Genomic DNA, 25,767 nt, shown 5'->3' on the forward strand with positions numbered 1-25,767 from the left:
TGAAATGTTTAAAAAATATATATTAAACAAAAAAATGTTTTTACAAGATAAAAAATAATCTTCCACAATGCAATAAATTGCAGATCACTGAAATTTTAACTCTTTCGATGATTTCAGTTCAGTTTTTGGTTTCAAAATCTAAAGACAATCAAAAAGAATAGGCATTGGCAGAATTTCTATCTGTTTTTACGTTTCTCTTTCTTGCTTCGACTACTAGTTACACTGTTTAAAGAAGATGATGAAGGTGCTCTGGCATGACCTGTGGCCTTGAGATGGTCAAAAAGTTTATTCCGGGATGGAAATTCACTATGGCAGGTTGTACAGCTGATAAGAACATCATTCTGAAAAGGGAAAAAAGCATAAATAAAAGCAAGTGTTATTATCTGAGAGCAGCATTTTATATTTTCACGTCGAGATCAGATATCGAACAATTGCAAAATAAGATCTTTTAACAAAATGGACAGCTACCAAGACAGGCTCGACAGAGGCAGCCTTTCTTCGAAGTTAAGTCCCATTAACCAACACCATCAACTTTAAGAGTCCTGAGACAGTCAACAGCACGCACTACAGGGACTAGAGCAAGGCTATAGATTTCAGAGTAATGCAAAACAGGACAGTAACTGTTCTGGCACAGTCTGGTATTTCCAATGTGATTTTTAGTTTAAAGGAAAAATAATGACAGTAGCACATACATAAATTCTCTGTTCGTCAAGGAAGACTACTGATGGACGCACACCTATGAGCAGGTGCAGAAGAGCTCACCAAATACATACTCACATCTTCAGAATTAGAATTAAAAATCTAAATTCTACCGCTTAAACAGCAAGGTCCGCTGAAGAGATGTCAACGTGGTTGCCACCTACCATTGTCTGTGGTTCAGCAGGTACTTTGACAGATTTTTTTGTGTCTTTGGCTTTCTTTCCTTTGGGTTTAGGAACACTGGAAAATAAATAAAAGAATTCAGCATAATCCAATGATAATGCGCCTCTGTTAATCGTCATCTTGCTCCCAAGAAGACTCAGAAGAGTGGCATGCACTTTAAAGGCTAATTCACTAATTTTAACGGCCAAGTTAATTAATTTTCACATCTCAAATGTGAACAACTCGACAGATCATATCAGATATCAAATTTGACACAAAAATTAAGGAATTTACTTAAAGCAGTTGAAACACAAGCTAAAACAAGACCCCCAAAATATCTCTGAACTTTTATACAGCATGTTTTTGCCAAAAAGGAAAGCATGTAATACTCCATTTACTGAAACAAACCACCTTCACAGCCAACCAGTGGTATTCACAAATATCTATGACATTGTGTTTCCCCAAAAACACAACTTCTTCAAACCTGACTCAGTCTACGACAAACATTTCAACAGTTCCACAGGGAAATGAGAAAAGTAAAGATATCGTACTGCATTTTACATAAAATTAGATTTGTTCAACGTAAAAAAATTTTCTTTTATTAAGCCATGCTGAGGCAGCATCCCACACAGCACAACCAGAAGGACCTGCAACTAGAATATATAACTATGCACTGGGGGCTTTGGGGAGAGGACAAAGAAGGCAAAAAAAATGAAGAATATTGGCAACTGATGTTAGCTCAGGTGCCAACCCTTAAAAAAAAAAGATTATATGTCCTTTCTGCTGAGCTGATGGGTTTTCCCCCTGTATCCTTTAACCTAGAAACTGCCAGCTAGTGTAGTCAGCTTCTTCCTATTTAACTCCTGAACATTCCTCTACTCAATCTTCCATATGAGTTTTAATTTTCCTTACTCATTTCCTACTTGCCCTCATTTGCGCTAACCAAATTCTTAGGGTAAAATCTGAGTGCAACTGTAGCTACAGAACAGACAGGATGGATTAGAATGAATAAATTATGATAACGCTGCCCAACATATCACGAGTACACTATTCTTTAAGCAGAAAAGAAGAGTCTGTAGTAAGTTAAATGGCTTATGCATTTAAAAGATGCTGATTAGAAGTGGAACACGTTACACAGTTTTCAGCCAGCTTTGAAAGCATCAAGAAAAGGACACGATGGCGGAGAAGGCAACAGATTAACATTTACTAATTTACAAAATATCATCACAGAGATGCCACAAATATATCCAAGGAAACTTAGGATAATATTCCTAGAGAACAAGTTCTAATATTATGAAAGACAGTAGCTACATCTCTGAAGCTAATATTTAAGATCTTTATTTTAAAAAGTACTTTAGACACACACAATTTTTTTTTTCCCAAGGAAGATTAGCCCTGAGCTAACATCTGCCAATCCTCCTCTTTTTTCTGAGGAAGACTGGCCCTGAGCTCACATCTGTGTCCATCTTCTTCTGCTTTATATGTGGGATGCCTACCACAGCATGGCTTGCCAAGCAGTGCCACGTCCGCACCCGGGATCCGAACTGGCGAACCCCAGGCCACTGAGAAGTGGAACATGCGAACTTAACCACTGCACCACCGGGCCAGCCCCCACACACACGTTTTTAATGAAGAACTTCTCCCTGGGCAGCCGGTGTCAGTGCACTGGAGAGAAGGAGCAGAGGGGCCTGCAGAAAGGCACTGGGCATCAGGACACCCACGGAGCCAGCGTCTATCCCAGCCCTGCCGCTCCTCAGCAGTGAAGAAGTTACTTGAATTCTCTGAATCCTTTACTCACATCAATAAAATGAGTGGTTTTATTTTCCCGATGGTTGCCAAAAACTGACTTTTAATAATGAAACCCTTTTCCCTCCCCAAATGAATTCCCATGTAGAGGTAATATGAAAAACAAATGAAAATTTTAGCGGTAGATGAAAGCGGTGGTCAGGGGCCTAGAGCCCAGCCTGTTGGCCCACCCTCATACCCACCCAACAGCCCCCAAGGGACCTTACAGGAAACTTAGGCCCCACAGAGCTAGCTGATCTGGGTGCACTGATCTCCAAGGGTCAGGCAGACAGGGATTAAATGCCAGCTTCTCCACGTACAAGCTTCTGTCCTCCAGCAAGTCACTAACCTGAGACAGCGTCCTCATTTGTAAAATGGGAACAAACACCTTGCATCAGAGTAGTGTGTACTTTCCTCTCCCGGGACCCCTCTCTCCAGGTTCTTCTAAGCCCCCACATCACCGCGCTGTGCAGCTCCTCGTCTTCCTCTGCCTGCAGCTACAGCCCTGCTCTAGGCTCCCATCACATCTTTCCCTCACTTACGCCACCCAAATTCCCTAACCCTGAGGACAGTCCACTGCCCCTTCACCGCTGCTCCAGTGTTAAGCATTTTCACTCAGGCTCCCACTCTGTCATTTGAACTCTCTGTCACGGTCCTATGTTCAAGAACCTGATGCTAATTACTGCTCAGATCTTTCCTCAAGGAATAAGAAATTATTCTGCTCTACAGCAACAGAGGAGGGAGACAAGAAGGTCAGACAAGGAGAGGAAGGAGAGGAAAAGGAATGCAATCTCCCTGAGCAAGACCTTCCCTCAGCCAATGACAACGGCCTGGAGCAGCACCGGGAGCCCAGGCTCCTTTAGAGAAGGCCCCAAGCTGTGGACGCACATCCTCATGACCCGCACTGTGGGGCTGCACACACGATACCCATCATGAGCTTAGAAATCGGTCAGTGATGCTCCAGGCGAGTGGGGCAGGGCCTGAGCAGTAGCCTTGTTCCATGTGAGTATCAAAGATTACTGATGCAGGACAAAATAAAAACTCGGCAGGGTAAGAGAAACAAAAACTGGATCAAAGTGACTGCTTTCTGAGTTTGGCTGTGCTGCTGAAATGTCTGTGAGCACATTCCTCTAGAATTATCTTTCCAGCACACTTCATCTGTACACATATGTATATATGTCTGGAGAGATATATATATCTCTCTCTAAGTCACAGATACATCTAACTCACGTCATCAATCAGGGGAAAAGAGATTTTATTTGATATATAAAAAGATATCCTAACTACCAATATTAAGTAACTGGAAACAACACGCAACTCTGACTCACCTTTTAGCTTCACTTTTTGGGTCATCACACAGGTCGACAGTCTCCGAGACACTGACATTTTCTTGGGGGCTATCTTCTAATTCTTTGGCACTGTCTTGATTTAAGTTGGTATCTTCTGGATCAACCTTTACTCCTTCTCCAGTTCCATTTTCATTGAAATTATCATCATAGTTCTAGGTAATAAAACATGTAGACCTTTACAAAATAAATCATAACACTGGCTTCTTATGTTGCCAAATAGTTATCATAAACAATGATAATGTCCTGTACACTCTGGTAGGAGTATACCTTCAGGAAATAAAAAGGAGAAGCAAATGATAATTTAAGAATATGAATGCTCATTACAGAAATATTAAATTGGGAAAAATTAGAAACAATCCAAATATTCAATAAGTGAACAACTGAATGTCAGTGAAGGAAAATTATGAAGCTCTTAAAAATCATGTTTCCAAAGATATTGACTCAATTATGCAGAAAAATATGACATATTATCAAAAATAGAAGAGAGAGGGGCTGGCCCCATGGCATAGCGAATAAGTTTGGCACGCTCAGGTTCGGCAGCCCAGGTTCACAGGTTCAGATCCCAGGGGCAGACCTACACCACTCATAATCCGTGCTGTGGCAGCGACCCACATACAAAATAGAGGAAGATTGGCACAGATGCTAGCTCAGAGCGAATCTTCCTCAGCCAAAAAAAAAAAAGTAGAGATAAAATTATACACATCGTCTCATTACAATTTCATTCAACATTAATATCCATAGGCAAAATTAGGGATGATATTTATACTTTTCTATATTTTCCAAATGATCTGCAATGAGCACCTGTAACTTTCATAGTCAGGAAAAAAAGAAAAAACTACAGCAACAAACAGGCATTATAAAAGAAGCCTGGCAAACACATCTTCACTATGTGCAACTGTTTTGGTTTTGTTTTTGTTTTGGGTAACATGGTGCCACAGTTGCTTTCTCCCCTTCCCTCCCTTGTTCTCTCTCTGCTCACCCATGCCTTTCCCCCCTGAACTAAGAAGGTCAGCTGCAGCCAGAGATCACGACACTTCACCATGTATCTCCTAAGAACAAAAACACTCTCCTCCATCTCCACAATACCCTCCTCATACTCAAGAGTTTACACTGATATTATCTGTTACACAATCCACATTCACATTCCAATAATGTCCTTTTTGTGTAACCTGATAGTGGATATAATCAACGATCACATTGCATTTAGTACTCATCTCTGTTTAATTTCCTTTATTCCAGAATAGCATCCATACATTTTTTCATCTTTCCTGATATTGACAATCTGATAACTGTTTTGTAGAATGTCCCACACTTTGGCTTTGTCTGCCAGTTTCTTCATGATTACATTCAGGTTATACATTTCTAGTAAGGATAGTGTAAAGATAATGCTGTGTCCTTCTCAGTATATTACATCAGTAGGCAAAACGACCATCTGTCCCATTTTTTACTGATTAAGGTCTGATCATTTGGTTAAGGTGGTACTGCCAGATTTTTCTACTATAAAGTACCTTTTTCCTTTTTAAACTACTAAGTAATGTACAGAATGTTACTTTGAGACTGTGCGAATATCCCATTCCATAATAACTATCCACCAATGGATCTGGCATCTACCAATGATGCTTGTATGGACCATTTATTATATTGGTGGATGCAGAACAGTGATTTTCCTACTTTTATTACTCCTGCCACTTGCATTTGTATTCATTCATTTTCTTCTGGAATGAAGCTTTCTTGTCTGTCTCCTTTCCCCAATTCTTTTTTTAGGCTCAATAAAGATACATGATTTTTTTTTTCTTAAAATCAATATGTACAAATCTATCAACGTTATTCCTCTTGATGACTCAAATTTTCACAAATTTGGCAGGTGCTAAGCTGGCTCCTGGGTTCTTCTTACACATCCCCATCAATTTCTGAACGCTTTCTTAGTTTCCAGGATAAGATGATCCAGGCTCACCTCATACTTTGGCCATCCCAGCCCTGAAATCAGCCATTTCTCTGAGGACCAGGCCCTGATTCCTTTCATGGTGAAGAGGATTTAGAAAGCAAACGTGTGTACCAGGTACGCTCGCTGCTACTGGCTGTCGCTGCATCTAGGCCCTCACAGTGTACACTGCTGATGCACTTATTCAATCTTTTACATCATGAGCTCACAGCGATATCTCCAATTGCGATCCAGCACTACAGTGCTCTGCCTCTCGCTCCCTCGATCTGTGTCTGTATTTCCCTTCTCCCATAAGAGAATCCGGTTCCCAGTAAGATTAATATATTTACTCATTTGCTCTATCCTACAATACACACAAAATAGTTTCAGAAATACCACACCAACACCACCAAAATATCTACTGAGTAAAGTTCAAGATTTATCTTTTTGCAGTTAATTTTGTCTTTAGAGTATGTCCCGTCGAGGGTGTTTGGAGTACTGTGTTCAAGGGTTGTTTGGATTAATTCTTACTTTCTGTCAGCCAGGGTCATTTGCTTGTTTACATTCAATTTCAGTTTTCTGTGTTTTCTTTTACAATCTTTGTTGGCTTATGCAAATTTTCTTTTGACCGTACAGAAACCTCTCCCAATCTGAAGCTTCACCATTCTCGGTGTTTGCTGCTTCCTGCCCTTTAACCGACCAGTACATGTCTCCATGCTACCTTCCTCTTCAAAAAGAACTCAGAAAATATCAGAAAAAGTGATACACAAAATGAGGTCTGAACTGGGGCTTTCTCCTTGATATAATCAGAAATCATACACAAGAGGCAATATAAAGGAATATTGCTTTGGGGGGAAAAACAGGGTGGTAAACTGAAGCATTTCGTTGGTCAGAAATGACGAACACACGTGTTTATTATTGCAGTCATAGGACCTATCCTTCGTGACTCAAGGTGAGACAGGCTTGGGTTGGGTATAAGTCCCTCTCCATTTCATTTTGCCCTTATTCTAGTGGTTCTGGCATACACAAAGGAGAGAAAAGTGTTCTAGTGATTACAGAGTCTTTGGGTGGAAGACGGTATGAGTCATTTTATAAAAGGAACATAAAATTTGCTATGTGATTTCACAATTGAAGCAAAAAGTTCCAAGTCACAATTTTAACAGTGATTAACTCAAGTGTCATGTATCATTTTTAGAATATGAAATAGATAAAAATTATCAAGTATATCATAACCATTTGGATAAATAAGCCAAATCTAAGATTTTACGAAAAATTATTAGTTTACATCTAAATTTTCTTAAAAACATTTTCAGTTTTTAAAAAGAATTATAATATCTAACACTTAATATAAGCTAATATAATTAGATTATAGTACAATGGCACAGAAATCAATTCCATTCTCTTTAAAACCACCTAATATCCTTAGTAAAATGGACAAGCTCAATTTGTTTCTATAGGTTCAAAAACATCCACAGGATTGTATTACACATATATAGCAACACAATACTCTTTTATTTAAAAATATTTCTTAAGGCAGAGACTGAATTTGGACCCCAAGTGTGAAATATTTAAACTACTTAAATTTCTGAGTAATATTAACATTTTTTTCAAGAATCACAATCATTACAAGTTTCTAACCAAATGCTCGTTTTGCAAAATTTCATTTATGTTGTTGGCAAAACAAACTTAGATATACAATGACCAACCCCTAGATCTTCATATTTTTCTGATTTTAATTATATTGACTTAAAAATTGCCATCACATGTGTCCAGATTTTTTTTTAAGATTTTATTTTTCCTTTTTCTCTCCAAAGCCCCCAGGTACATAGTTGTATATTTTTAGTTGTGGGTCCTTCTAGCTGTGGTATGTGGGGCACCACCTCAGCATGGCGTGATGAGCAGCGCCATGTCTGCACCCAGGATCAGAACCAGCAAAACCCTGGGCCGCCAAAGCAGAGCGCGCAAACCCAATTGCTCAGCCACGGGGCTGGCCGCCAGATATTTTTTTTAATATGGTCACTCGGCTAATTAGTATTGGGAGAATTCCACATGCAGAATTTTTAAACACACCAACAATCACAATTAGGTAAATTAGCTACATATATACAGCAGGGGGAAAGGGCTGAAAAAAGAAAATATTTTTAACTCCCTTTAATCCATTTTACACTACATATACAGTTGCAGAGTCAAAGTCCCTCTCCTTAATACAGACTATCCTGAATAAAGCACTCCAAATTTATAGTTGACATTTAATGTTAATGAAACTTTTTCAACATACCTGTGCTGGTTTCTGTTTCTTTTTCTTCTGTTTTTTAGAAAGCCTAAGAACAAATATAAATCAAAATGTCAATTACTTAGCTTTGTGAAGACTTACTAAATGAAAATAAAAAATACTGAAACACTAGTGATACAGAAAAAGTAAAACATTAAAAATACTTGAGAAGACATTAAAAGGAAAAGAAAACTACATCATCATTTTAGAAAATTCTACCAGTGGTTCAATTGATAGTAATTAGCATATCCATTGCCTAGGTATAAAACTGCTTTTAATATAGTCATAACATATTCTGTAAAAATTACATTTGACATCATATCTTTACCCATTTCAATATTAGAAAGTTCCCTTAACTAGAAGAAATGCAGAAAATATTAGTATAACAGAATAACTTCTTTGCGATCAAACAGCATTTAAATGCAACCTGTAAATGTGTTAGGTAGGATGTGACATTTTTACAAGTACTTTAGTTTTGGTGCATCCTCCACTTCTTCCTCAGAATTGACATTCAACAAATTTTCATCAGTTTGAGGTCCTGAAAAATTTTCTTCCTCTTCCTCCAACTGTTGTTTCAACAAGGCCACCATTTCCCGGTGCTTCTTGGATTTTTCGTGATTCCTCATGCTGAAAGAGCAATCTGACGTGAGTAACTGCGACAGGATCAATTCGTATGTGCCCAAATATGTTGCTGGATGAGCACAACCAAGTTAAAACTTACTTTTTCCCCCATTAAGTAAGCAAAATGTTAGTGATGCGACAAAGAGAAACCGAACCCTGTCAGGATCTCCTAGGCATTATGTATGCTGGAAGCCCGTGACCACCTTCTTTCTTCCTGTATCCCAGCATGCTCTCCTCCCTCTCTCCTCTTCTCTACATATTTTCCTTCTATTTTGGTGGGGCAAATTCTCTATTATTTTTATTTTCTAATTCTTAAAATTCAAGCCTTCTCCAGTTTCCTCTTTATTTTTTTCTGCTTTTTCTCCCCAAATCCCCCCAGTGCATAGTTGTATATTTTAGTTATGGGTCCTTCTAGTTGTGGCATGTGGGACGCAGCCTCAGCATGGCCTGATGGGCGGTGCCATGTCCACACCCAGGATCCAAACCGGCGAAACCCTGGGCCACTGAAGTGGAGCACACGAACTTAACCACTCGGCCACGGGGCCGACCCCTCCATGGTTTCCCATAATCATCAAGTATTTGCTAAGTGCTTACATGTTCCAGGTCATGCTGTGGGCTTCAAGGGATCACTGGGAAATTACAGGACAACAGTCCAATGTTAGAACAAAGACCCCCTTGGATTTGAGAAATGATGACGGGAGGGCTTGAAGTACCAGAGTAGTTTTACTTCCTTTTGCTTTTTCAACAGCTGTCTTTCACCTTCTCAGGAAGGATCTCCCTTCTCACTGCCACCACCTAAATGTGAGTTCAGACACATGTCTTCCCCTCTGTCTAAAACTGCACCGTCAGTGTCTACTTCAGTGCATCTACAGGCAACCAAGTAACACTTCACAAAACAGGGCTGACAATGCTAAAGCTACAGTTTATAAACAAAGTAGGCAACTGTGTTCCTGTCACCTTCACTCAGCTGCTCAGACCTGGGTTTTCTAGTTTGCATTGCTACGCTTCCTTCCCACTAAAATTCTCCTTCAGATCAAGGTTCCCTGGAGAAACTGGAACATCTTGTGTCAGTAGGTAAATACCCCAAAAAACAAATGGGACATGTCAAAAATGCATATGAGCTAGCTAGAAAGAACTCTCACTAACCACATCTGGAAAAATTTGAATGTGAAAAGGGCAGTTATGAATTATGAAATACTGAAAGAAATTCATAAAGTCCTACTGCAATAGACAGATCAGTGGGGGGAAAGAAGGGCTCTAAGGCCAAATGATGGGAAATAATGTAGAAGGAGCACTGGCACCCAAAAAGCCTCATTTGGGGACCACTACAGTGAAGATGGGTACAAGCTGAAATCATCAATGGATGCTAAATCTGAGAAGGAAATTATGATGAGAAGCAAAATATTTGCATAGTTTTAAAGTGTCTCTCCACAGATTAAACATGCTATAAAGTAAAATTTGTTGCAAGGGAAAGAATACTAACTCTACAGCGGAAAAACTGGACAATGCCTTGATTGGGTGATCAAAATTATCACCACCCATGACGGAAGATGGACGTTGTGTGCCTCCAGGTATGAGACTCTGAGAGCAACACAACGTGTTATGTAGTATTCCAGCTGGGGAATGCATAACTTGAAGCTAATCATGAGGAAATGGACAAACCAAAATGATAGTCGATTAAAAAAATATTTGAAAGGGCCAGTATTCTGGAATATCAATGGCATAGACTGGTTCAGATTAAACGAGACTAAATAAATAAATGAAATACATGACCCCAGAATGGAAAGAAGCTCTACAGGACATTAACAAAGGATGAACTGACACAAGTGAAATATGAGTAGTAAATGAGAGAAAAGTACTATCAGTGTTATCAATTTCCTAAAGTCGACAGCTGTACTGTGATCGCGGAAGAGGACGTCCTTGTTCTTAAGGAATATACACTGAAGTATTTAGAGGTAAAGGGGCATCATGTATGTAACTTACTCTCAACTTAGGAAAAACCTGTGTGTGTGCGCGTGTGCACATGCGCAGAGCACACACAAACAGCAAAATGTGAGCCACAGGTGAGTTGGGTGCTCTAAATTCTATTCTTGCAACTTGTCTGTAACTTTGACATCATTTCCAAATAAAAAATAAGTTTTTCAATCTCCTCCAGTGTTGCTTCTGTTTTCTTGCTTGTTTCTAACCGTTCTGCCTCTCTTACTCTACTATTCTTCCCTCGGGGGCTACATAGCAACACCACCTGACTCTCACGGCCTCACTTTCATCCTTGGGCCTCTTCCTTTCCTGCAGGTGTTGTGCCTCTTTCTCCTTTGCTGAGTCCTCTCACTTTCTCCCATATTCTTTCCCCCTCTTTATAACAGTATCCTCTTTAATACCTCTCTCTTCGTCATTGTTCCCATAAGATAAAGTCCTTCCACTTGAGCAAATACACTTCAGGTGGTATTCCCACAGTTCCTAGGTTAGCAGGGACAGCCTGCCCGAGAGTGTGATGGCAGGAGGTGAGTGTGCCACCGACTGTGTGACTACGCCTTCTTTGCCAGAAGAAGCAACATTTCTTCCTAGAGACAGTGCACAGGTTCAAAAATCAGCTGTTATGTGGGAATACTGGCACAAACAATCATCAGCACAACAGACTTAACTGCTGGTACCGATCCTTCTTCCTCCCTGGCTGGACAGCAATTCCCCAAGACAACATGTGAGGGCCAGTGATCACCTGCTACAAGCATTTTCTTTCTAGGTCTTTCAAAGTGTTACACTCTGCCTCAGAAGAAACAGTGAGTTCAAAGATACTAAACTTACGCCTTTTCTGTCTTGAAAGATTTGTCACACGCTGGGCAGTAAAGGCCATCATACAGCTCAGCATCCTCGGCCTCATCACTATCTTTACCTACGACAGGGAAGCCCATAGTGAGAATCCTGTGTGACCAGAACACAAACCTAAAACATGTTAACAAACTGAATCTCTTTAATAATGATCTAACATTATGCCCACAAGTTAGAAACTCAAATGTTTGTATTTCCTTTAAAAAACAAACAACATTATGAGGATTTGAGCTGTCCTTTTTTTGGACGAAGATTAGCCCTGAGCTAACATCTGCTGCCAATCCTCCTCTTTTTGCTGAGGAAGACTGGCCCTGAGCTAACATCTGTGCCCATCTTCCTCTACTTTATACGTGGGACACCTACCACAGCATGGCTTGCCAAGCAGTGCCACGTCCGCACCCGGGATCCTAACCGGCGAACCCCAGGCTGCCGAAGCCGAACGTGTGAACTTAACCACTGAGCCACTGGACTGGCCCCTGAGTTGTCCTTTTAAAAGCAGCCCTGAATTATAAGGGAAGGCTTCCAAATAAATCACTTTCTCTTCAAGTTCTTTTCATAAGTCTACCCAGAAGAAGATTCAAAATATTCTCAGTCCTGAGTGTGACCAAGTTCAGAAAATCAAATATCACTTTCATAGTTCTACCACAAAGCAGTTTTTTCAACAAAGGTGTTTTAGTTTACCTCTTGAGCAAGCTTTGTTCAAACACATTTATAACTGTAATCTATTCCTAAAGGCTTAAATAAACTTAGTTTATGCCATTTCATCATTATTAGGTGATAAAATAGCATCTTACATGTAAAGTTTAATATTGTCTTTATGGACTTTTTTTTACAAGCTTGAAGCTGTATTACAACAAAATAATCACTATCAATATGGTCCATAAAATCTAAGCAACTAAAAAGCTCAACTGAAAGTCTTTGCACAATCTCACATTCTATATCTTTATACAAAATGAACAAGTAAATGGACTGCCATTTGGGATTTCCTATGGGATCAATAAAGATCCCAAGATATCTTTTCTATATTTTACATTTTGTTCTTTATAATAAGCGATGTTAATATGATTCTGAAGGACATTTTCATTGAAATCATAAATGATCAAAACACATCCAATATTTAGTATATGGTATTATTTTCCAATTGTGTGTACACTTTCAATATATCGTACACAAGAATGCCAGATTCGAAGTCAAAATCTGGATCTAAAACTGGTCACATGTTCTCAGGCATATCTTATAGCTTCTCAGAGTCTTAGTGTGCGCATCAGTAAAATGGAGAAAATTCTATGAGCAAAACTCTAAGGGGTATTGTGTGAGGATCAAGCAAGATCTTGTAAGTGAAAGCATTTTATAAATTATAAAACTCTACATAATTATGCCCCCTCACATTTTTAGAGTTCTTTATAATTTTCAAAACACTTTCACACATACTACTTCTGATTCATTAACAGAACATTTCATTTCCTAATCATTTTGAATAAACAAAAGTCTGTCATTTTATTATTTGGGCCATGAGTTTGAAAAACCCACATCTGTAGATACGGTAAAACTGATTCAACTATGTTTAAATCATTCACTTTGGTTTCCCAGAGAATAGTTAGAGACAGTGGGGACAATCAGGTCTACCGCTATTCTCGACAACACCTAATCTGCCTTCTAACGTAGTCACGTCACGTGCCTGTGCTCTAGTGACAGGCAGTGAAAGGACGCATTTCAGCACACCCAGGGGAGCCCCTCTACAAAGTCAGAAATGAGAGGAAGACTTTATATACAACGCATGGACTCCTTCCTTCACAATATCAGCTTTTCTGGAAAGAGTTGCTATTGAAACTTGACCTACTGCTTAATTGTGTTTTTTTAAATAACCAGTCAGTCCTACTTGTCAACATGCCCACTTGTCAATATATTTATGCAGCCAGAAGCATAAATTGTTTAAGATATGGTCAGAAAAGAGTTTCTTAATCAAATTACTGGAATTAGACTACTTCAATAGACAATCTTTGCTTGGCTTATACAATATTGTTTTTCATTTTAATTATCTGCCACATTTAAAAATTGGAAGTCACATAAAAATCCAGACTTCCAGCTTCACTTAAAAAACAAAAAAAAAACAAACACGAAAAACTCTGGTAACCCTGGCAACAATCGGCAGGAACTCAGGTGTTCTGGTTTTCTTCTGCTCTCCCGTTCCTGTTGTCTTACACTGAGCCCTTTCAGTGGCACCTGTAAGCATCATGAGTGCACAACCTCTGGGCATAAAAACATCGATTTTCTAAAGTTCCTTAAGGAATGGAGGAAGTTACCATCCTGCTCGTCTTTGAGCTCGTGTTCCTCCAGCTCATCTTCATCTGATCCGTCTCCAAACTCCTTTTCATAACGTGCCTCCATCTCCCGGAGCTCCTTCTCCAAGTCAGCCACTGTCATCCAGCTCTGTTCTTTGTACTGCTCTGCCAGTCTGGACACAAACAGCACAGTCTCACTGACACCGAGAAGCACGTCTCGACACTGGTTTTACTTACTCTTTAGACTTAAAACCCATCCCCTAGAGATCTAGCCTCCTCCTCCACGCTGTCAGTGTTTACAAACTTCAAACCTGTGCTTAGTCAGAACGGGAGCAAAGTCACTTAAATCTGTTATCTATTACGTGGTTGATTTTAATTGCTCTCCTAGAGAATGGGTTTGAAACATAATTCTTAGCTTCTTATTAAAAGTCTTTAGATGTTTTTAAATCAAAAGTGTCAAATAAAGTGCTAATTTTCAAAAGACGACGGGTGAGGTGGGAAGAATTTTTAAGAAGTGAATAATTTTTTAAAAGAATGCTATAATGCTCTGGATACAATGCTTTCACACTAACTCAGAATAACAAAATTTAAAGGCATTAAAATGAACCAAATATCTAAGAGCAGACTGACAGAGAGGCAGTACTGCGAGGTGGGTAAAGCAAGGCCACTGGACTGACTTCTGGAGTCCGATTCCCACCTCCATGATGCACCAGCTATGTGATTTTGGGCCAGGCTGCCTTGTTTCCTCAAAAAAAAGAGGATAAAAACCAGAACTGTCTTCAGAGAACTGTTGTGAGAAAAGCACTTAGAACAGAGCCTTATACAGAGTAAGAATTCAATTAACGTTAGTTGTTATTAAATTCTACAAGAGTCTGTAAAGGATCTCAAATATAAAGGGCCTCTGAAAGAAAACACCCAATTCAAAAGAAAAAACATTTTGCAGTAGATGAAAAAACATCATCCAACACCAGGATTAAAAAAGAGAAGGGATGAAGCCAGGATGATTTAACCCAATGTGAAAGCACCACGTCAGGGGTCCAGTGGTTTCCTCGGACCCCCAGCCCTGTATTTAGAAAGGAGGCAGGCACCACGCACTTCGCCTGCTTCAGCTTCTGCTGCCGCCTCATCTCTTCGGCCTTCCTCGCCTTCTCCGCGTTCTGCTCTTCCACAAGTTTCCGATGAGCCTGCACTCTTTTATCTCTTTTCCGAATGAAAGCTACCAGCTGACGTACAAGCTCGTTCTTCTCTTTCCTCGCTTTGTCTCGAATCTTTCTGTTTTCTTTTTCCATGGCTCGTTTCTCCCAGCGGTTTGAAGCTTGTCGTGTATCATACTCCTCCTTCCAAGCGAAGTTCTTTTGAGTGCAGAAACTCTGCCAATAAGCGTAGAAAGGGTGGACTACCTAGTGACACAGAAAATAAGTAAAAGGGTAGTTTTTTATTTATATATTTTTTTTAGTAAGGCAAATATTAGTGATGCAAAATGTCTTCTAACCTTCTTTTTTCATCTATATATAACATTGCTATTAATCAATGGAAAAGACAATCCTTTTAAGATTTTACGGAATAAATCACTCTTCACAATAAATTTAATGAGGAAGTTAATGGGATGGGACCACGGTCAATAAATAGGGAAAAGTAAAGCGGGGAGGCCACCAGGGAGGAAGAGAGTCATAGGATGGAACTGAGAACTAGAATCTATCTTTTTAAAATACAGAAATGGGGAAAAGACACACTGATCAACGCTGATTATAAAACGGGAACACGTTCTGCTTTTACCGTATCATAGTCACTCTGGGAATCTCCAAAAGTTGGGAAATCCTCAACATCCTCTTCTAACACCGATTCCAGCTCTTCCTTTGCAATCATTTCAAAAACATTACGATACACTGTATAAAAGCCCTAAAACACAGTTACGGAAACACAAAATTCTGAATACTTTTGTAGTTTAATCACGGAATAAGATTTTAAAATGCAACACGAAAAACTTCAAAGTTAAACCAGGCCCAAGCTCTGGCCCTACAAGGACATTTAGGTTTCAGTTGGAGGTTTTTATATGATGACAGTTTAAATATGAAGGCAATGCTTTCGCAGTTTTCAAAATGAACATTGTTTCAACTTTCTATTATAGAATAATTTAAAAAATTCTTCTTGTGTTTGAAAGTCTTGCGCTTGATAAGGAATTAAGAGTAAGCTGATTTATCTTACCTTTTCATCATCTCCATAACCAGAGTAACAGGTAACGGTGAAATAGTGAAGCAAGTCTAAGCTGTCGTCCTGATATTCTCCATCAAGCCCACCTTTAAGCAGAGCCTCTCTATGATTATCATACCTGAACAAAATGAAATTAGCATCATCAGTTAAAGCTGAATAAATAAGAATTCAAAAGGACTCCTTACTCTGAAAGAGCCAAAATATTATTATTCTACATTTTAATGTGTCAAATCCACAATCAAAACATTTTAAGAAAAATATCAACGTGAAAAGACTTTAAATAATCTTTTGCAGAACGGCCGATTAAAACTATGACTGCAACTTCTAATACATTACAGGCATTATGCAGTCCTAGCCCATAAGAACAGGAGACTTATTAAAGCCACGGAATTTCCATGACTCTCCCAGAAAGGTGGCTGCATTTTCACAGGAAGTAGGACAGTACAGGACGTGATCTGGTCCACAGACTAATTATACATTTGTGATCTGGGCATTTACCAACATATACCAGAGAAAGACTCTTCCTATGTTTATGTAAACAACCTAGGAGCTTCCCACACACGAAATTACTCCTCATGACAACTCTATAAAGCTAGTTATTATCCCCAAAGATACAACAGGAAACTGAAGCTCAGTGATATTAAATAACCTGTTGCCATAATCATAAAGCCAAAAGGCAGCCAAGCTACAATTCAAAACCAGGTCTCCTGCACCAGTAGGACCATGCTCCTACCCACTGTACAGTACTGCCTCCAGCTAACAGGGGGGTTAACAGCAAGAGCTTTGAACAAAATGACAGGGAATCCTTGGGACAGGAAAAACACCAAAGATCTAGAGAAGAGTCTAGAGCAAAAGGAAGTCAGGAAAGAATGTCAAACTTCTCAAAGGAAGGCAAAAGTGTCTCTAAGGCCAGATCTCCAAATTCCTTGGGAGGAGAGAGAATTTAGGATTCTCTGGCTTTCATATAAAAGACAATTTGACGAGAATTTCCTTTACAGTCTTTCTCTCTTAACAGCCAGCCAGGCTGAACACCATTTAACACACAGAAGACTTGAGCAACAGCACTGACTACCCAGCTGCTCTTGCAACAGCAGGACCTTGCACAGTTATGTCAGGACTTAAACCCACTCCTCTGCAGCAAAAAGTTCATCTAGAATCTGAAAACTTAGAACTTCAAACAGAAATTTTTGTTTGGAAACGGTATTCAATTACTAGGCTATCATTAGTAAAACTATCTGTCATAGATATAGAAGCTTAACTCAATTTCTTCACATAAAGTAGTTCTTTGGAAAATATTACAATTCTTGTACTAAAACATTATATTTGTTCTTTAAGGACAAGTCAACATTCTTCCTTGTCTGACATCAGTAAATTTGTCGTACACCAAAGGGACCCCATTTAATGAGAAGTCGCTTTATAAGTATTAAAGTTAAAACTAACATGCCACAACTAGAGGGAGGACCCACAACTTAGAATATACAACTGTGTACCGGGGGGCTTTGGGGAGAAAAAGGAAAAAAATAAAATCTTAAAAAAAAAAATAGTAGAGGAAGATAGGCATGGATGTTAGCTCAGGGCCAGTCTTCCTCAGCAAAAAGAGGAAGATTGACAGTAGTTAGCTCAGGGCTAATCTTCCTCAAAAAAAAAAATCATAAATAAATAAAATTTTTTTAAAAAACCCTCTATTGACAATTGTTCCCAACAAAATACACTGGGATAGAAGGGATAGTGTGATGCTCACCACGCTCTTTCCTGAGGGTCACTCAACACATCATATGCCGCTTGAATTAGTTTAAATTGTTCAGCTGCTTCTGCGGCATTGTCCAGATTTTTATCTGTTGAAATAAAATCACAGAAATTTAGTCATCATAAAAGTAGAAGACAGAATCTAAAAGGGACCTCTCCATCACAAATGCCATAAATAGATGAGCAGTGTACAAACCAAAGAAAAACAACTAGGGAAAAGCAAAGAGACATCCAAAACAGATGATAATCAGAATCTAAGTATCTACTTGAGTAGAAACTCCATCTTTTTCTAGAAACCTCAGGGTATCATAAGTACTCAATCTTGATGTCCACAAATGGAAAGTCCGGAATAGCACACATTTAAGAGGGAGCAAAATAAATACCTAAAATCAGTTATAGAAAGACTATTATTTAGTGATGGATCATGTTTATTGTTCACACTGCCTTTAAGTTTTTCTTTCTTATCAACACATACCAAAATAAATCTCATAAAGTTTTAAAAATATAAACTAATCAAACTATGTACTAATTATTCTCCCTTTAGCTGTGTTTCCTTAGCCATGGAATTCAGAAAGCATCTCTGCCTCAGGGTGGTAGCCAGCTTATAAGATGGCCCCCGATGATCCCCATCTCCTGGCATTCACACCCTTGTGTAGGCCCCTCCCAGGTTACCAGGTCTGTGTAACCACCTGCAAGCAGCAGAAACCATGATGGCACAGTATGTTACTTCTGAGATTACATTATATTATAAACAACGGCAGTTTCCATCTTGGCATGCTCTCTCTCAATCACTCTTGGACTAGCCAGCTGCCAGAGCATGAAGACACTTAGGTGTCCTATGGAGAAGCCCACCGGTGAAGAATGGAGGCCTCCGGCCCACAACCAGCAAGAAACTGAGGCCTGCCAATACCATGTGAGTGAGCTTCAAAATGGGTCTTCCCAAACAGATACAATAACGTGGGAAACCTTACGCCAAAAAGCTTTGGCTTTTTGTTCCCAGCTAAGCTGTTCTCAGATTCTGATCCTCAGAAACTGTGTCAGTCCATATAATGAATATGTTTGCTGTGTTTGTTAAGCCTTAAGTTTTTGGTAACTTGTTACACAGCAATAAATGACTAATACACTCAGAAAGGAAAATATTTGGGGGCCAGCCTGGTGGCACAGTATTTAAGTTCACATGTTCTGCTTTGGCAGCCCAGGGTTTGCTGGTTTGGATCCCGGGTGTGGACATGGCACCACTTGTCAAGCCATGCTGTGGCAGGCGTCCCACATATAAAGTCGAGGAAGATGGGCACGAATATTAGCTCAGGGCCAGTCTTCCTCAGCAAAAAGAGGAGGATTGGCAGCAGATGTTAACTTACAGCTAATCTTCCTCAAAAAAAAACAGGAAAGTAAAATATTTTGAATCTACTATGGAGCACACCAAAGTTCTTTAAGCTCCAACTCAATACTTGCCTTCTAAGCAGAAAACATGACAGAAATGTATTCCCTACAAATAGTCTTGCAGCCTTAGCACAAGGCCCTCGAGGACCTCTTGCCTCCTCTTCTCAGGTACCATCACATGGGTCCAAAATCCTTCAGGCAGTCTCAGCTCAACAACTAACACTGACAATACTTTCTCAAGTACAGCAATTTGCCATAGCTCTTTCTGCTAAGATGCTTTAACATAAAAAGCTTTCAATCTTATTTTAGAATCATGGTCCCTTGAAATTGAAAGAAGTAAAAAAAACCTCCACCCCTGTAGCCTAGTTGTATGTGAGAAGTAGTATAGTGCAAGTCTAAATTGCCTTTCACAGCGCAGCCCATCTGAAGACAGCCAATGGGGCATCTCCTAGTCCACCTCTTCTCTCTACTAAAGACACCCAGTGTTTATGGCACATCACAATCCTCTACTTCAAATGCAGTCAAAGACAGGCACCAATAATCAAGAAGCCATTCATTACTTCCTTTTCTTAACGCTCTACTCTTACCCACTATAGCTAATTACATTAGCTTTTAGCAACATCATCACACTACATCATTCTGAATTCACAGCTGACAAAGTTTCAAGTATTTTTCATATGACTGGCAAGCCAAGGGATAAGCGTATAATGGGATTTTTTTTTAACTGAACATAGCACTTAATCCATTCTGCGGCAGACACTAAAGGTTAGATTAGCCAACACTTCTCCCCCTTTTCTCTTGCATCCTTGATTATGGACGCTGGATAAGCTAAAATACTTGCTGCAAGCAATGGCCATGTGACATGGTTCTGACCAATGAGATGAAAGCAGAAGTCTATTAGCATATTTTCTTTCTTTCCTCTTTCTTCTTGCCTTGTATGTGGACAGGATGCCTGGAGCCTCAGCAGCTATCTTGAGACCATGGAGGAAAAGCCAAGAGATTCACAGTAACATCACTGAACCACCGACACAATGCCAGCGGGCACCTACCTCCGCGCCTTCTGCTGCTGGAAAAACGGTTTAATGGCTTAATTCATTTAAGCCATTGTCATCAGGTTTTCTATTATTTCCAACTAACACCAAATTTCATCTTGTTCTGGCCCTGTTGCAGTCGAGTTCTAGGTAGTATGGGTCATTCAGTGCCCTGCTGTAATTTAGATTTTGATTATTACTTAGCGACAAACTACAAGTTGCCTCCCCAGTATCTGTTCTCTTCTTCCTAACAGAACCCTGATTTTCTTCACAGTGGTAATGTACTCAGCTAAAAACTTCACCTCCCCAGACTCTCTTGAAGTTGGGGATATCAGGTGACCCAGTTTTAGCCAAACAGATATAAACGCCTGTCTACTAAATGAAGCTCCCCAGGAAAGACTTTGTTTTCCAGATGAAACGGATGAGCTTTGGTGGCGCTCACCTTATGCTCCTAACCCATCCCATGCCTGCCCAAGGCCAGAGTACAACACCTGAAGGAGGAGCACGAGGACTGAGGCAGAGACTGCTAGTTCGTCCCCTCCTTCTAGCAACAAGCGGACCCTGATTTTATGGTGAATACCTGGTCCCGGAATAAAGACGCCACTCCCCAGTCTCCTTGAAGCTTAGGTGTGACCACATGACTCAGCTCTGATCAATAACATCTGTAAAAGTCTAGGACAGCTTTAAGAATCTTCCTTAAAAGGCAGCTAGCATACACTCTGTCCCTGCTTTATCCTTTCCTCCTCCATTCTGCTGCCTGGCATCCCCAGCTGCCACCTCAGACGATGAGTGAGGGCCCATCTGAGGGCGGTGAGCAGAAAATCCAAGGACCTCGTGGAGGAGAACTGTTATACGGGGCTCCCTCCTACCTCTGCACCTCTACATGAGAGGGCCACAAACTTCTATCTGTGAGGCTTAACTGCTAACACTTGCTGTATGGACTCAAGCCTTACGGTCAGGGTGATGGAGCAGGTCTTTGATGGTTTCATCAAGCAGCTGGAGCTCCCAAGATGGGCCACCTCTGGATGTCGTTATGCAGGAAAAAAAAAAATGACTATTTAGTTTAGCTACCATAGCCAGCTTCTTGTCACATGCAGCTGAACACAATCCTATGACATCTTCAAGGTGAGAATCCAGCTAAAAAGAGTCACGATTTCCACACCTTCATCAAATCATTAATAAAATTTTTGTCAGATAAATAAAAAAGCAGAGTTCAAATTAAAGCGGAATGGCAGGAAATGTCAGCAAATAAATCTTCACACATAAAACAAAAAAGGTGAGGTTTGGGGTGGTAGGTGGGTGGTTCTTCTTCAACTTTTAATCAGTACTGCACTCTGTTGTCCTGTTTCTTCCCACTCCTCCTTTCCTCCCCCAAGGAAGTTTGGAGAAAGTTAAAAATTTTAAACACATAAAACACATCAACGTATCATCTGAAAATAAGATCTACTCTCTTTTTTGTTTTTTGAGGAAGATTAGCCCTGAGCTAACTACTGCCAATCCTCCTCTTTTTGCTGAGGAAGACTGGCCCTGAGCTAACATCGTGCCCATCTTCCTCTACTTTATATGTGGGACGCCTACCACAGCATGGCTTGCCAAGCAGTGCCATGTCTGCACCCGGGATCCGAACCAGCAAACCCCGGGCCGCCAAAGCAGAACGTGCAAACTTAACCACTGCGCCACCAGGCCGGCCCCAAGATCTACTCTCTTACTGAAGCTTCTTTCTTAAATAATTTTTTCAATCTGTCATACGGCTTTTTATTTCACTTAAATATATCTGAACTGGTTGACTATAAGGTCGAACTGAGATCTAGAAGCATGAGTGCAATAAGTTAAAATAAGCAATGATAAAAAACATGGAAAGCCCACATTTATTAGCCAAATGCAAAAGCCACAAGCTTTTCACATTGCAAATCCAGTCATCAAAGTTTAAAAGGCATTTTCACACTGTTCTTTGTGCTTTTCTCTTGATCCACTCACGCCCTTTTCCACTCCCTCCAAACCTTTTTCCAGTGCCTTCTGCAAAATTTCATGGATATCTTTTAAGCCCCGCCTTCACTGATGCCAGGCTCCCTGAGAACATGGTTCCCTCCAGCCACAGCCCTCATCCGGCAGGTCTGGTGCTGGAGCTGGCATCCTCCTGGTCACTGATCCTTTACTCACCCCCCGACGACAAACCAGCAATCCTTCCAGACCATTTGGCAATCCCACCTTCTTCTCCTCCTTCTCACTGTCTATTCACCACCCAGCTACTCCTCTTTACTCAAACTGAGAATTCTGGCACTTGGCTCAGTTTCCATCCCCAGGTCCTATCATCATTCTGGGTGACTTCAATGTACCTTGACCTCCTGGGCTCCCTACCTCCGGTCTCACCTGCTCCAATCCATTCTCCCCACCACAGCCAGAGAGATTTGCGAAAAACACAAACCTATCATTTCCCCTGCTTCTAACTTTTCAATGGCTTCTCAATGCCCTTAGGTTGAAATCCACCCTACCTAATCCAGGTTACCACACCTTCAAGACCCGGCCCCTGCTGATCTGGCCATGCTCACCTCTTTCCCCTTCCTGGACTCTACCATGCTTTCTCCTGCCTCCCTCCACATGTATTCCCTGCGTTCCTGCTTTAGGTCTGGATCTAGACATCACTTCTTCAGGGACACACATCTATCCCACCCACACATACACGCAGTCCAGGCTAGATGCATGTGCTCATAAGCACCTTGTATTTGCCCTCATACCCGAGTTCACCGGATTGAAACTGCCTGTTTTCCCCTCTGTCTCCCCGAAGACTGTACGTGCCAGCAGAGGAGGGACCAATTCTGTCTCATTCACACAGGGAAGAGCTCAGGGAATATTCATCAGATGAATTATTGAAAGCCTGCCCTTCACAAGGAGTGATCGCACTAGGCAGTACTGTTGGCCCTACTGAAAATACGCTCATTTCCTCAACGAAAGAAAGGTCATTCCCTTTTTTTTTTTTTAACAATGAAACAGGCAGCCTTTCTATTTGAGGTATGTATTATTCTTTGAAGCAAAGCCCATATGCTAACCTCAGAAACATCCAACACAGTACCTTGCACGCAGAGGGAAATTAAACATTTGTTTAATGAAAGACTTAACAAATTACAGAGCCAGCAAAGTCCATCAAAACCATGTCTCTCCTGGGAAAGTATTTATCCCTTAAATGTATAGGCATTTTCAAACCAAAAGATAATTAGGAAGCTACAAATTATAATGACATTCGGTGAAGATATTAACAATTAGTTCCTAACAGGTTTGGTTTCAAAGTAGTTAACTGATGTTTTAGTATCATTTGCATAGTTCTTCCTTTCTTCCTTGCCCTGATTTCCAATTAATCACCAAATCCGCTCATTTTTCCTTTGCAACACCTCTTCAATCCAGCCTTACCCCTCCCACTGACCCCAAGCCTGGCTTACCTTCCCTGGTGAACTCTACCTGACTTCTGTCTCCGCCCCTTTTGAAACCAGTCAGTTGCCTTCATAGTATCTTCCCCCAATAATAAAGCCAGCCTCAACTCTCCACTACGGAAAAAACAAATTTCACAGTCCTTAGCCTAACCTTCAAGGCCCTTTACAATCTAATCTCAAAGCTACTCCTCAAAGACGTTTTAGTATTGTCATCAAAATTACGCACTCATTTGGTCACAAGCACTAATCCTCTTCCTCACACTTTTCCACCCAGAGTCAACAAATTCCCAACTTCCTTCTAATTCCTAACTCGATTTCTAATGGTAACCCCTCTTACTCTAAGAATATGCTTCTAACTATTTTTGGATTAATTTTCAATATAGCTACTGACTTCCTGCTGAGATGAACCTTTAGCTCCCTGTACCTCTTCCCTTCCAAGGTACATCAGATTTTCCTAGTTCCTCTGTTGGCAATCGTTATAACTTTGTAAGTAACAAACCCAGGCCTCTACTTCTTGTTCCATCAACTGCAGACATCACCTTCTGACTTTGGGTCCCAGGCCTTTCCTCCAGCTCTTCTCCCAATCCCTATTTCCAGACTTCCAATAAACACTGCCTTCAGTTAAACCATCCCCTAACCACCTCTTGTCCATCACAGTGCTCACCCCATATTGTTAAGTTCACTCTTCCCAATGCCATTCCTCTAGAATCCAGCTAAAGTCCAGGCTGGCTACTCTGTCAAGGGGAAGCCTCAATACCTCTCAGCACACATGAAAATTCCTTCCCCTGAACTCCTGGGGCATTTATTACTTGTTCTATTAATCCAACTACCAATTACATATGGTATACTATTTTGTTTGCACTTGTATTTAACTTTTCACATCTGTACAACGTGGTTTCTCAGCAAGACCCTGAGCTCTCTGTCCTAGCATTTCAAAATCTAACAGAGTAGTGACTTGCACGTACTCAAGACCCTACAAAGCGCATATTGATCAGTTCTAATGCGAAAGCCTCTTATGAACCTCAAAAAGCTGAGACTCAACTACTGTCTTAGTTTTCCAGTCTGGAAGATCAGGTTCCATCAGAGAAGTCACACAGGCCTGGGCCACAACCAAAGAAAACATCCAAAGGAAGCACCGCTCTAAGTAAGCATAGAAACTTCACTGGAGAAGACACCCAATTAAAACTCTTCATCTGCGGACAATCCGAAGTACAGGGTCTGCTCAAACAGTCTATTAAAAGAAAAAAAAGGCACAGCTATTTAAAAGACATTTTACTAACTCCTTTGTCGTAATCTCAATAAGGAAGGAGCCATAAATTACACCTAAGTAGCTGGGATTCCGTGATGAAGTTAAGGGCAGCAGAGGAAACACCCAGAGAACCGGAGCGGCAGGGGACCCAAGCCAGGGACAAGCCTGAGGAAGAACTGGGTTGAGAGCTCAACTCCTCCCCAATCGGTAGTGTGCGCGAAGGGGTGGGAGGAGCAGGTGAAGTCGCTAGAATGCTGTCTTTCCCCATCAAGTGGCAATGCGGGAAGCAGGGGGCGGGGTAGGGGGTCTGGGAAGGGATGGGTGCTCGGAGCTAGCGCGAAGCCTTGGGGTGGAGGGCTGCGTCCACCGCGGCGGAGAGAGGACGCTCATCGGGAGGGCTGCGCAGGGACCACCTGGCCGGGGACCGGGGGCCGGGCGTGGTTTCCAGGGCGAGGGGAGTTACAGGGCAGGGAGGTCGAGGCACAGCCAGGTTCCCGGAGTTATTCCGGGGAGACAGGTGGAAAGGGTGGCGAGGCCGGGCTTTGAAGAGGGGCCGCGGAGGTTATGGAGTAGTTACCCGGGTGCCATTTCAGGGCCAGCTTCCGATAGGCCTTCTTGAGCTCCTCCTCGCTGGCGTCGCGCCGCACCCCCAGCGCCTCGTAGTGACACTTCATCGCCCGGCCGGGCAGGGGGCAGGAGGCCGGGGCGGGGCCGGGGCCCGGGCCCGGGCCAAAGTGGTGGTGGCGGCGCTGGTGGTCCTCCCCTGCGGCGGGAGCCCGGCGCCCGCACCGGGCCAGCCAGCGAG

At 41.2% G+C, this 25,767-nt stretch overlaps 1 protein-coding gene across 1 annotated transcript; it reads right to left on the reverse strand.

The window, feature by feature from the left end:
* Positions 1-25,761, reverse strand: DNAJC21 (DnaJ heat shock protein family (Hsp40) member C21). The gene is made up of 12 exons (XM_046672337.1): positions 25,540-25,761; positions 17,870-17,963; positions 16,123-16,246; positions 15,694-15,816; positions 15,013-15,317; positions 13,939-14,090; positions 11,612-11,699; positions 8,657-8,815; positions 8,195-8,237; positions 3,975-4,147; positions 864-939; positions 1-341 (listed from the first exon to the last, which is right to left on the reverse strand). Exons 1-12 carry the CDS (start codon positions 25,634-25,636, stop codon positions 177-179), a joined length of 1,599 nt encoding a protein of 532 aa, XP_046528293.1. The 5' UTR covers positions 25,637-25,761; the 3' UTR covers positions 1-176.
* Between the last annotated feature and the right edge of the window lie 6 nt (positions 25,762-25,767).

Source organism: Equus quagga, chromosome 9 (genome assembly GCF_021613505.1).
Source record: "Equus quagga isolate Etosha38 chromosome 9, UCLA_HA_Equagga_1.0, whole genome shotgun sequence".
Lineage (NCBI taxonomy): Eukaryota > Metazoa > Chordata > Mammalia > Perissodactyla > Equidae > Equus > Equus quagga.

Bases quoted from the DNA above. Each gene is read 5' to 3' on its own strand.
- DNAJC21 (XM_046672337.1), bottom strand. From the start codon at position 25,636: ATGAAGTGTCACTACGAGGCGCTGGGGGTGCGGCGCGACGCCAGCGAG. The intron at 17,964-25,539 runs GTAACTACTCCA...TTATTTCAACAG, and splicing joins GGCCCTGAAATGGCACCCGG to ATAAAAATCTGGACAATGCC. The intron at 8,238-8,656 runs GTACTTGTAAAA...ATTTGTTCTTAG, and splicing joins GAGGATGCACCAAAACTAAA to GCTTTCTAAAAAACAGAAGA.